We start from the raw sequence: 13468 nt of genomic DNA, 5'->3' as shown, positions 1-13468 counted from the left end.
ATGAGTTCAGTACAAATAGACAAAAGTTTATAGAAGCTAGAAGTAATTGTAAGAACGAAATAGCAACACCTAAGAGAGAATAAACCGAAACCACTAGAAAATGCATTGAAGCGCATAAATACAGAACTCGTGATACCTGGAAAATCTACAACAATGTAGTAAATCATGGGCAATCAACAATTGTTTGCATGACAACCGAGAAAGCTAACATGTTTGCCCATCAGTTTGCCTCAAACTCTACTTTGGACCCAGCAAACCACTCCCTCCCTGATTTTCTTTTGCGGACAGTTACCACACTAGATGATCTGAAAATTACCCCTTCTCAAGTACATGATCTCATAAAAAAACCTAGACACCTCAAAGACATGTGGACCTGATCTACTCCCGGCTGTACTATTAAAAAATGCTCTGCTGAGGTTGCTTATGTTCTCTCCAAACTTTTAAATAAATGCCTTAACGAATTTTACTTTCCTGACTGCTGGAAAACTGCTTTTATGGTACCAGTTTACAAGAATTCTGGCAAAAAAACTGATCCATTAAATTATCGCCCCATTAGCTTTCTTCCTCTTTTTGTCTAAATATTTGAGTCCACAATTAATTAAGCTCTAGTCCATTATCTTACACTTTCTAAACTTCTGACCGACTAACAATATGGATTTAGGCAAGCCCGTTCTACTGCAGACCATGCTAAAAAATTACTTATGCCTGAAAGTATCCTTGTCACATTTAGGCTGCTACTAGTCACCCACTCCTGGACAGGGTTCAAAAGAGAGTCTCACACCTAAAAGGCCCCGAACTGTCAAGAAAGCCTTCTACTCTAATAGTTTCTTTCTCAGAACTGCTAAACTTCAGAATTCACTTCCAAGTTCCTGTTTTTTCATCTGTACTGACATGCAGAAGTTCAAGTGTAATGTAAACAGACATCTTGCTTCTCAACTCCCTACAGAGTATCCCTGCAATTTATGTCCCAGATAGTAACCCCCTACATCAAAGTGGCACTGTGCCTTGTTAGGGGTAAAAATACAATATAAAAAAGAAGTTGAGAAGATAATTTTTCTTTTTGCAAGTGACCATTGAACTTTATATCTTTATGTTTGATCCGTTGGGTTTACTAGATTCCATTACAAAAATTCGGCTAATCTGGTGGAGTATTCAGCTTCGTGTTTCTACTTGAGATAACAACAGTGGAGAAGATGCATTGTTCTTTGTAAAAACCAGTGTGGGTTGAAGAGATCTTATTTAGTCCACGAATACTATGTTATTTTAAATAGTCAAGGTTTACTTTAGAAAAAAGTATCCTTATGCCAGATTGTTCTGACAAACACTGTACAGAGAGATCTTAGGTCTACCCCTCTATTTATTTTATATATATATATAGAGAGAGACAGACAGACAGACAGAGAGAGAGAGAGACAGAGACAGAGAGAGACAGAGAGATGCATGTATGTGTGTGTGTCATTTATTGGTTTATTTTTGTTTGTGATTCTTTTCAAGACATTCAATTATTTATATGGGAGAACAGTTTTGTAACTTTGTACACCTTTTTAACGGTATTGTACACCTTTTTAACGGTATTGTAACACTTTTAACGGACCCAGCACGTTGTAGACTCTATCGCAAGGAACAGAAGAAAACTCTATAAGCTCTCTTTTTAACAAAAGCCTTTATATCTGATATTTCTAACAATGCATTTTTTCTAGATATTTAAAGAGTTTATTTTTCCTTTTCCGACTGTATGTGACTTTCTGACCGTGCTGACGTCGCTCACGTGTCTTGAACTCGTGCATTTCTGAACGCCAGCCACGCTTCGAATATCACTCCCTGGAACACTGCTTCATCGAACACGTGTATCCTTTTTATCTCTGCTGGCTCAGTTCTTTACATATGTCCAGATCAGGAGGGAGATAATTATCCACACACGAGATTATTTATTTATTAAAACTAATCAAGTGACAATAAAGAAGGAAATACAATACTTACATTTAAACTTGGTCTTATTGATATTTCCTAATGGATTAAACGATCCTTTTATGTTCTGTGAAAAGAAAGAAGTTAAAGTTAAATTCAAGTATTTTGGAAAACAATTATCAAAATTTGAACTAAAATACGAAATTATTCCTATTGTGTTGCACAGTTTAAATACGCGTTGTTTTTTTATACCAGTCGCAGATACGTTCTTTATAATTAGTCTAACAGTGGCTTTCTTTTTGCTTTTTGGGTTTTTTAAATTCAATTTTCACCCCAAACGAGGCACAGTGCCACTTTGAAGTAGGGGGCTACTATTAGGGGTAGAAGTTGCAGGGACAGTATGAAGGGAGATGATCAGCAAGATGTTACTTTTGAGCTGAGAATGGGTTCGTTTATTGCTAATTGCGTGAGTCATCCTTGCCTGGTAATATCGACGGGATTGCTGAGGCATTTTTATATGCAAGAGTTCACTTTAGTGTGCTGACTCTTGAAAATCGCGCCTGATCTTGTGTCTAACCTAATGCCAAGAAATTAAATAAATATACACTTTATGAAAAATCTGATTTTTTTTTAAATTTAACTCAATTATGATTACATCATTATTTAAAAATTAATTTGTCATCGCTGGAAAAAAACTGACAAATGCAATTCATACTTACAATGTATTCATTTTTCATTTCAGCAAATCTTATTACTGAACTAAATCTGAATAAATAAACGTTTGCTTTCTAAGCTTTCTTTCCTATATATTTAAGTCAGTCGGAATACAGATTAACTGTTCCTTGGTTTCGAGAATGACTTATGTTGCCGATAAGTGATCGCTAATTAACTTTATGTCTATGGCTTTCACTTTTTCTCTTATGGTATGCTATTTATAAACCTAATCTTATTCTTAAAATCGTATAATTCTCTCACTTCCCTCAATCACACTTACACTCCTCTATATACAAGGTGACCCAAAAAACAGAATTCATATATTTTGACTGAAATTCATAAATTTGATTTTAGCTTTATCATTTTATCAAAATATGAAGTAGATTTTGTGCATGAAAGGCTGGAACCATAGTCTTTACCAACATGTCCTAGTCTTTACCAACATGTCCTAATCTTTACCAACATGTCCTAGTCTTTACCAACATGTCCTAGTCTTTACCAATATGTCCTAGTCTTTACCAAAATGTCCTAATCTTTACCAACATGTTCTAATCTTTACCAACATGTCCTAGTCTTCACCAACATGTCATAGTCTTTACCAAAATGTCCTAATCTTTACCAACATGTTCTAATCTTTACCAACATGTCCTAGTCTTCACCAACATGTCATAGTCTTTACCAAAATGTCCTAATCTTTACCAACATGTCCTAGTCTTTACCAACATGTCCTAGTCTTTACCAATATGTCCTAGTCTTTACCAAAATGTCCTAGTCTTTACCAACATGTCCTAATCTTTACCAACATGTTCTAATCTTTACCAACATGTCCTAGTCTTCACCAACATGTCATAGTCTTTACCAAAATGTCCTAATCTTTACCAACATGTTCTAATCTTTACCAACATGTCCTAGTCTTCACCAACATGTCATAGTCTTTACCAAAATGTCCTAATCTTTACCAACATGTCCTAGTCTTTACCAACATGTCCTAGTCTTTACCAATATGTCCTAGTCTTTACCAAAATGTCCTAGTCTTTACCAACATGTCCTAATCTTTACCAACATATTCTAATCTTTACCAATATGTCCTAGTCTTTACCAAAATGTCCTAATCTTTACCAACATGTTCTAATCTTTACCAACATGTCCTAGTCTTCACCAACATGTCATAGTCTTTACCAAAATGTCCTTATCTTTACCAATATGTCCTAGTCTTTACCAGCATGTTCTAGTCTTTACCAACATGTCCTAGTCTACCGAGGTAAAAAACATTTTGTGTGGCAGTCTTTTTTTACGAGCAAATCATACACAATCGTGCAACCAACTTTTATGAGATAGTTTCCGTGTCGAAATGCTGCATCAAAAGTAGAATTTTTGACTGGGTTAAAAAGTTTAGAGAGCATGGTACTGTGCAAAATTTTAATTCTAAAAACTTCACAGACACTCTAAGATAGAAGAAACAGTAATGAAGTATGGAACTCAGTTGGATGGGGTACTAAGAAATTGCTTCAATGGCATAGTCAGGAACTAGGTATTTCTTGAAAGCCTTTGAGGTGTTTTCTCAAATAAGAACTTCATTTGTATCCTTACCAGTTCCAAATAAAGCAAAAGTTCAAAGAGGCTGAGAAGGCAAAACGTGTTACAATGTGAGAATGGTTTTTTGACACAATTGAAAACAATCCAGACTTTTTGGATCATGATTGGTTCTCTGACGAAGCGTACTTTCTGCTGTCATTACATGTCAATAGCAAAATTTATGTTTACTAGAGTACAGCACGTCTGGTGGGAGTGTTACAGAGACTGTTACACTCAGTAACGTGCACAGCATTGGTAGCCATTTCTAAACGTCATAATCGATCCGTATTAGTTTGAAAACAAATTGAGAATAAGAAACTTTATATGGCAGTGTTAAGAAAATTCAGAGCATCATTCAGACGTCACAGAGAGATTGATCGAGTTGACTAGTAGTTCCAGTAAGATGAAGCGATTCCTCATACATCAAGCCAAATTATTGGCTGGCAGAGAGAGTAGTTCAAGGAAAGGTTGACCAGCAGGAAGTGTGAGGTTGAGTGGGCATCTCATTCACCAGCCTTGAACCCTCCTGATTTTATCTGTGGTGATATCTGAAAGATCATGTGTATGAGAACAACAATCAAGTATGCAGTTGTAGCAAAAGTCAGGGAAATCTTCAGAGAAATGGATGCGATTGATTGACAATTTTGTGCGTTGGTTGTTAATCTGTCTCTAACGCCAAGGACGTTATTTGGAACATATTCTTGAGAGACCATAACTTTTGTGTAAAGCATCCTAGATTACTGAAACTTTTGGGCATAATCATACACAAACAGAAGTTCGAGTGTAGAAAATTAGAATTATTTTGCTTTCTTTTTGTAAAAGCAATAAAAACGTGTATGGGTTTTGTTTTTTAATAGGCAAAAGTAATAACAAAAGGATATATATATACATATATATATATATGCATTTATACATATAGATATACATTCTTATATATATGTATATATACATATATATATACATAATGATAATTAACCCAATAAAACGACACAGTAAACCCATCAAACAAAATAAAAAAGATGAAACTAGTAATATATTACATGAAATTTAAAACCTCTAACTTAATAATTTAAAACAATAATACGAATCTCACACAAAGCCAAATACATGCAATATACGAATTCTCTTGTCAATTCGAAGAATGTCTTCCTAACCACTCGACGAATTCATATACTGCATATGTTGGCCATACAACGACAACCATTCCAAGACGTCTCAAATATCACCTATCAATAAACAGCGCTATTTCAATGCCACATTATCTTCCATAATAAAAATAAAGTAATCCGAAATAAGAAATACATTAACGACTAATACTAAAATTAATTAGATAAATAATTGCACACGAAGTTAAAATTACTGGAAGTAATCCTAATATGAAAGATACAGCATAACATAAACGAAATAGCATTAAACACAAGTATTAACATTCCAAACATATTGATTTAATTTAACAATCTATATAAAGTTGAGTTTTTCGTCGCACTTACATTGATATTAAAAGCCTACATTTTCTATTTGAAACTTAGTAAAACGAACATCTTAATATTCCCAGTCATCTACATGAATGATAACTAATTTACATATTCATTGAAAAACGAATTTTAATGAATTATTTATTAATTGTTCTGGTTTCTTATTGGATTATTTGTTTCATTTAACTACTACGTTCAGCTTTTCGTTCAGTTCTATTCATGCATATTTTCTATATTGTGTATTCTAGTATAGAATTTAGGAGGAAAAATTATAGTATACAGAGGTGTATATATATACATATATAATTTTAGTGGTTGTAGTTAAATTCTGAAAAAACAACATATAGACACATATATTCGAATTAAGAATTTATTGTTTAACAAAAGGAATATATAGAAGGGAGTTATGTTGATTTCCTTAATCAATGGATTTTCAATAAAGGCCCATATCATCAGAGGAAATGAAATGCGGTTAGCAAAATGTTCAGCTGTGAGTAGACACTTATTTTGCTTTTCAGCACAAATATTGAAAATAGTTTTTTGAGTGGTGAATGATAATTATATGGAAATAATTATAGGAAAAGGAATTTGATACAACCTGGGCAGTCCATTATCGGAAGGAGTACAATGTCCTCCGGGGTTATAAATCCAGGTAGGCAGAGTATTGGTCCAGAGGAGAAGGCAGTAGTCCCATATAACAAAAAAGCGTGGTTGCTCATTGATTTTCCGAAGGGCAGCGGTATTCGTTGGTGCGTTGAGTGTGTTTTGGTACATGTACTCTAAAATCTTTTTAGGTGTAGAGATGATATTCAGAACAATGCGTTGGACAACTAGCTTCTGACATTAATCCCGGTAAAGTGTTGGCCAGCTTTCTTGTTAATAGTGGGAGAGGGAAGCTTTATAGATGACAGAAAGAGGAGGGTGGAGTGAAGTAAAGAGGGTAAAGATAGAAGGGGACGGTTAAGATAATCAGGCAGGTGCTTAATGGAATTACTTCGGGGGGGGGGTATTTTAGTGTTCAGTGTTGACCTATTAATTTTAAGTTCAAATAGGAAGTGGATATTCTTGTGATTTTAAACAGGATAGTGTATGAGGTGGGGTGGGCCTGCTGTTTTTGCTGAGTGGATGGGTGAGGTGGAGAGGTGGACGAGTTATGGTTTGAAGTTTTGGAATGCTTGGGGGATTACTTATTTAAGTTAGTTTAAGGTTGGGTGCTTTTAATTTTGAGGGTATATTTAAAAGTAACATGATTAATTGAGATGCAGTTTGTTCATTACGCTTGTTGTCGTAGTGTGATCTGGTTTAATTAAATTTATTTAAAATGTATATATTTTTGTTTGGAAGTGATCTAGGGATGAGTTGGCTTTGCTGTTCGTTGGGTTGGAATCGATGTTTGAGTGAATGCTTTATATACTGTGGTAAATTAGCTATTTTTATAATGGGGGGGACTTGATATAACTTCGGGGCTGGGCGCGAGGTTGTCCAAATGTGGTTGAATTTAACTATTTATATAATAATAAGCTGTATATCCATCTGTCAGACCTAACCATAAGCGCAGGTACAAGCACATATACACCCACAGACACACATATATACACACATACACATGTACACATACATGTGCATATATATATACATACATATATATAGCATACACATACGCACACACACTGATCCATGCCATGCATACACACATACACACTTAAATATACACGCATCCTAACATTCATGCACACGTGTACGCAATTACATATATACACATCATAAAACATACACGCCTGCACACATATGAAAAAAGCGCATAGACGGGGAACAACATATACATCCATGCGCGTGTATCGAGTGTACAGCTGCGTCCATATACACAGCCGAACATCCCAATAATCGTGAGCAAACATGCAAGTCACACCCGCACAGTAAGATTGTCTATGGCTTCGTAACGTAATGGATTACGCGCCGGACTGTAATACATATGGTCCGGGATTCAATCCCTAAAAACAGTCAAGCTACGCTCAAGAGAGGTAGAGCCTCGAAACCTGCATGTCCGTAGATGACTGTTTAAAAAAAATATCTATATAGATACAAATACATAAGTTTATAAATAAGTTTTTTAGTTAAATGTTAAATTCTGAAAAAACAAAATATAGAGACATATATTCGATTTAAGAATTGTTTGACAAAAGGAATATATAGAAGGGGTTATTTTAATTTCCTTAATCCATGGATTTTCAATAATGGTCCATATCATTTGAGGAAATGAAATGCATATACGAGTATGTGTGTTCTAAAATGATTTATAACACAAAAACTGAACGAAGTGCCTGATATCTTGGAAAATTACCAAACAGGATTTTTCTTTCACCTGCAAATTATATCCACAGGTGCACCAGAATTGAATAGACCTTCTAATTATGAACTTAAATTGCAATCCCGAGCATCGAGCTAGTCTATATATATTCTGTTATACACTACTTTCTTTCTTTTCTTTGTTACATTCTATTTTATATTCTTTCCTTTACCGTTGTTGCTTCATACTTTCTCCTTTTAATTGTTTACTTCTTCCTTTTGGTTTTTTTTTTGGTTTTTTAGGGGGTGGGCTGGGTTTTTTTCTCCCAGCTTGGAGAAAGTATCAGCCAAGAATCCATTCTTAACAATCAGTTCGGCGGTGGGTCTAGGAACTGACCCAGTACTTATCAAACTGAGGTACGCCGCCTGGGTATTACCTATGAGGTCCACCTTTTCAGGTCTTGTCACCCGACTCTCAAGTGGGGAAAGTTTATTCTTTTTCACTTGAGGCGCCCCAACCGAGGAATGGCGATGAGGATGTCCAGGTAATGTTTGCTATGCGGGAGTGCTCCTAATTCATGAACGCTGGCTGGATATTCGACTTTCCAACCTTGTGTCAGATCTTACTGAGGTGAGAAACAAGTTAATATATCTACCATTGATCAATGTTACTACTCTTACAGTGTTCTTCACCTTTTGGCTGGTATTGGTTCCAAAGTAATATTAATCGAGCGTCAGTGGAGGTGTTTTCAATATGGGCCAATTATTCGCCTGAATGTAATGGGAACGCGGTTTTCTATTTGTGTTTGTTATAAACACTAAGCAAATGCTATCTTTTGCTATCAGATATTTCCGAACATTTCATTTCTCTGTGGAATGAGACAGCGTTTAAGACGTTTTCTACTAAATCAATTTTGTTCACGACTTTCCCTCGAAAACAATTCCATCAACAACTTAAAACGCTTCACTGAAATAAACAAAACTTTTAGTTTTTTATGGAATCGGCGTGTGTAGAAATATAAAATGGTCAATAACACGTATGTAAGGATTCTGTTTTCATTTGTTTTTATAAAATCCAAATATAAATAATCTCACTATATAATGTTAAATTGTTTTGGTTCAGCCAATTCTTTCCATTAACCTCTACATTTCGTGATCTTCACACACATACGCATATATATATATATATATATATATATATATATATATATATACATATATATATATATATATATATATATATATATATAGTGTTAGAACAATTAATCGGTATCGGCCGGAACTTTTCGAGGTAACAGAATCAGAAAAATGTGTGATTATATTCCGATGCCTAACGATTCTTTTAATTATCGTTTTTATGTGATTTTGGTTAAAACCACATCTTCCTCTACTAATATAAATTATAAAATAATCTATATATTACTACGATAGCGTGTGTGTTATTTTCTGTGTCACGTTTAGATCTGGGTCACTAAATTGTTATGTATTTCCATTTCTTGTCATAAATGAATAAATAAATAATTTTACCAAGAATTCTTCATAAGATTTGGTTTTGGTTTCGATTATAACTGATGGCACTCCAGTAATCTATTTTTTTTTTTTATATAAATAATTTTATCAAGACTTCTTCATATGTTTCGGTTTCGATTATGACTGAAGGAATTCAAGTTATATATATACATATATTTTTTTATAAGTTTTTATTTCGGTTTCGATTGAAGCTAATGCATCCAAGTCACATGGATATATATATATTTTTTTTTAATTCACAACTTTATAATATATAAAAATCGATAGAACATTGACTATAATAATATATACGAAATCTGCAAGAATTAAAATATCATATTTAAGCGTACTTTACGGCAGGGCTACAATAATATCGATTCTGTAAATGTTCAGCGTAAATAGAGACATAAAAATACGAATTTTCCAATTTTCGGATTTTTACCATGTCAAATCACATTTCAATTCCTTTTAACGGATTGACTGTTGCTATTTCTTCTGATGAGTTAGACATAATAGATTCACTGATTCATATAATAATTAAGTGATTGATTTCGCGCTACGAATTAGATACTGTTAAGAATTGTATAAGTCAATTGAATTAAAGGAATAAATTATAAGATGGTCAACATCATGAATTTTGGAATAAAACTTTTGTCATTTATTCTCTCTCTCTCTCTCTCTCTCTCTCTCTCTCTATATATATATATATATATATATATATATATATATATATATATATATATATATATATATATATATATCGACATATCAAAGGCCTTCGATAACGTTTGGCATAAAGGCCTACTACACAAGAATTTCAGCTACGGTATAACTGGAAATGTTTTCTTGATCATTAAATCATTTCTCTCTGATAGGCTCATAAGAGTAGTGGTGGATGGGCAGAAATCAGAGGCCCGCAGTATTAATGCTGGTGTCCCTCAGGGGTCCATACTGGCCCAACTCTCTTCCTGATCTACATCAATGATCTCCCAAAACACATACTAAAATCCTTCGTTGACATCTATGCTCATGACACGACCATCTATGGCAACACATCAAAGGCCGTAAATGATGATGTTCTCTCTGATTCTCTCTCCTCTGATCTTGAGCAGTGGTACAGTGGGGAAAGAGGTGGCTGGTTACCTGTAATGCATCTAAGACCAAGCTCCTATCTCTACATCATAAACGCTCTGATCCCCATCTAGCATCAATTGAAATGGATCGCTCTCGTCTAGGGGAGGCCCCATGTTTTGATAAGCTTCTGGGTTTGACCTTTACTCCTGATCTTAAATGGAACACATACATCAAGTCTGTGGCCAAGGTTGCTGGGACAAATGGTGGGATCCTTCTACCGCTCCAGAAGATATCTCACTGCTGATGCAATTCTCTATCTATATAAAAGCCAAGTACGTCCAAGGATGAAGTACTGCTGCAACATCTGGGCAGGAGCTGCTAAAAACAGCCTATCCTGCCTTGACAGAGTACAAAATAGACTTCGTGGCTTGGTAGGGGATGCCCTTTTCTCTTCCCTGCAACCTCTTCCCCACAGAAGAGACGTAGCGAGCCTGTCTTTTTTCTATCGTTATTTCCATGGCAGGTGCTCGTCTGAGCTCCATTCTCTGTTCCCCCCTCGCCAATCTTTTTCAAAAAACACCCGACTAGCTGAAACCACCGTCAATAATTTTCCCCACTCCTTATCTGTGCCTAAATGAAAACGTAGATTCCATGAACAAAGCTTCTTTCTTAGAACTGCACGCCTGTGGAACTCTGTTCCGCTTTCCTGTTTCCCTCCCGACTTCAACGTGGATGTCTTCAAGTCCAACACAAACAAATTCCTGATGAACCGCCCCCTTGAGTAATGATACCTTATCAATTCTCCAATACTATTGCTACACTATCCCATTGAGTACTGTACACACAATAACCCTTATCCCCGAGTGGCCATTGGGCCTTGATAAGTGGTAAACTCCATGTAATATATATATATACATACATATATATATATATATATATATATATATATATATATATACGCATGCATATATAATTACTATATAAATAAAACAGTAGATATATGTGTGTGCAAATATTTAACAGGTAAACTAAGCAGCTACTCGCCACATAATACTAAAATTGACAGGAAAAAGTAATTATACATCAAGGATGGTTTATCATGAAGAAAATCTTTATTTTGATTGATCAATAACACGTATAGACATATCGGCAAGTTGAAATGCGAAATGCAACTGGCCAATATGTTTTTACTTCTTTCTGCGCATGCTCATTAAAATGCATTTGTTCAAGTCTCTTAATATTAAAATTTTATTGCGGTTCTCTCAATACTAACGTTGATAGAGAACGAAGTGGGAATGCAAAATGTTTTGGTTTCGATTCTAGCTGATGGCACTAATTCATTTTTTTTTCTAAACTTTTTCTATCATGCTTTGTATTTATAGATGTGAATATTTGCATTATTTTAAATTTATTCAAACGTATTTTACGGCAAGCTGAATCAAAATATTTATTTACATGCTGGGAAAATATAACCTCATTTTTTTTTAATTTCTTACAATTTATTTATTTTTATTTATTTTTTTTTTTTACAATTATTTTTTGTCGGAAATCCCTCACGAACGGAGAGAAAAGTTAAGAAAAAAGGAAATCTTCCACGACAGGGAACAAATTTTAAGTACAGTTTTGATAGAAAAATTTACTTGGGCTAATGTTAAGTTCCTGCGTTTCTTTTCTTCTTTGTTTCCAAGTACAACGTAAATATTGCTCGAAGTTCTAAAATTGGAAATATTTATAGTCTAGCCAAAGTTTAATCATGTTATTATTATTTAAATTAAATTATTACTTCTATTCCCTTCAGATAATTATTTCTAAATAGCTTTTCTCTTTTTCTATAAATAATTTATCCTTTATTTTTTGTTAACAAATAAGACGAAGACATCCCTCTATATCTTTTCTTTTTATTCATTCACCGAAGAGATAAATAAATATTAATTTCAAACCAAAATTCTAAAGTTTTCGAATGCGTTTGCTGTATTTTTAAAAAGTTTTCCTTACACACATTTACTAAATTCAAACATTTTAAAGAAAATTATTACAACATAAAATAAAGGTTTATTTGAATACAAAATAAAAAAATTCGTAACTAATAAGGTATTAAAAATCATTAAATTTTGAGGAAATAAATGTTAATTTCAATGACATTTTTTAAATAATTGGTCTCTCTGATAAAAATGCAAATTTTTTGGATTTTTTACATTGACTACAGCTCACATTTCACATTCGAAATGTCGACATTTGAAGGTTTTCGAGTATGCTGACAACGAATATTATAGTTAAATTTGGGGCTGATAAGTAGTTTACCAGATATGAAAAGATTTGTTATCCAACGTTAAAGCTAATGTAATCCTTGGCAGCCATTTTTTTTTACAACCGAGGAATTAGTAATACGCATGCGTAACGGCTTTCTGAATAAACACCCCAATCTCCTCATGTTAAGAACAGCTTTCGGAATAAACAGTCCCAACCTTCCCATGTTAAGAACAGCTTTCGGAATAAACAGCCCCAACCTTCCCATGTTAAGAGCAGCTTTCGGAATATAAATACTCTAAATCTCCCTATGTTAAGAACGCCTCTCGGAACATACACGCCAACCTTTTCATGTTAAGAACAGATTGTGGAATAAACACCTTATTTTTCCATTAGGGGTTGAAAAAATATTTGCTTTGTTCATCAGCTTCAATTACAGGCATGTGTATTACTAACTCTGTTGTGAAAACAAAATGGCTGCCGGGGGTTGTATTATCTTTTACTTCGGATGACATATGTTTTCATATCTGGTAAACGACTTACCAACCCCAAATTTAACTGATATTCGTTGTCAGCATACACAAAAACCTATAAAAGGCGACATTTACAATCCACAAACCGGCACAAGACTGAAATCTACCAATGAAATGTTGACACAGCAATTATTCAAGCATAAAAAA

General features: G+C 34.1%; 1 protein-coding gene across 3 annotated transcripts in view; it reads right to left on the bottom strand.

Moving 5' to 3' along the window:
* LOC145283515 (endoplasmic reticulum-Golgi intermediate compartment protein 1-like) overlaps window positions 1-13468 on the bottom strand; it is a 346880-nt gene that overhangs the window by 61083 nt on the left and 272329 nt on the right. For all 3 annotated transcript variants that reach the window (XM_080132353.1, XM_080132352.1, XM_080132351.1), the window contains one exon: window positions 1981-2035. In XM_080132353.1, coding sequence (XP_079988479.1) covers window positions 1981-2035 — 55 coding nt within the window. The remainder of the gene's footprint in view (window positions 1-1980; window positions 2036-13468) is intronic.

This window comes from Euprymna scolopes, chromosome 8 (assembly GCF_053919585.1).
Source record: "Euprymna scolopes isolate OS-2025 chromosome 8, ASM5391958v1, whole genome shotgun sequence".
Lineage (NCBI taxonomy): Eukaryota > Metazoa > Mollusca > Cephalopoda > Sepiida > Sepiolidae > Euprymna > Euprymna scolopes.
Note: the sequence above shows the minus strand (reverse complement) of the source record. Positions and strands in the feature narration are given on the sequence as shown.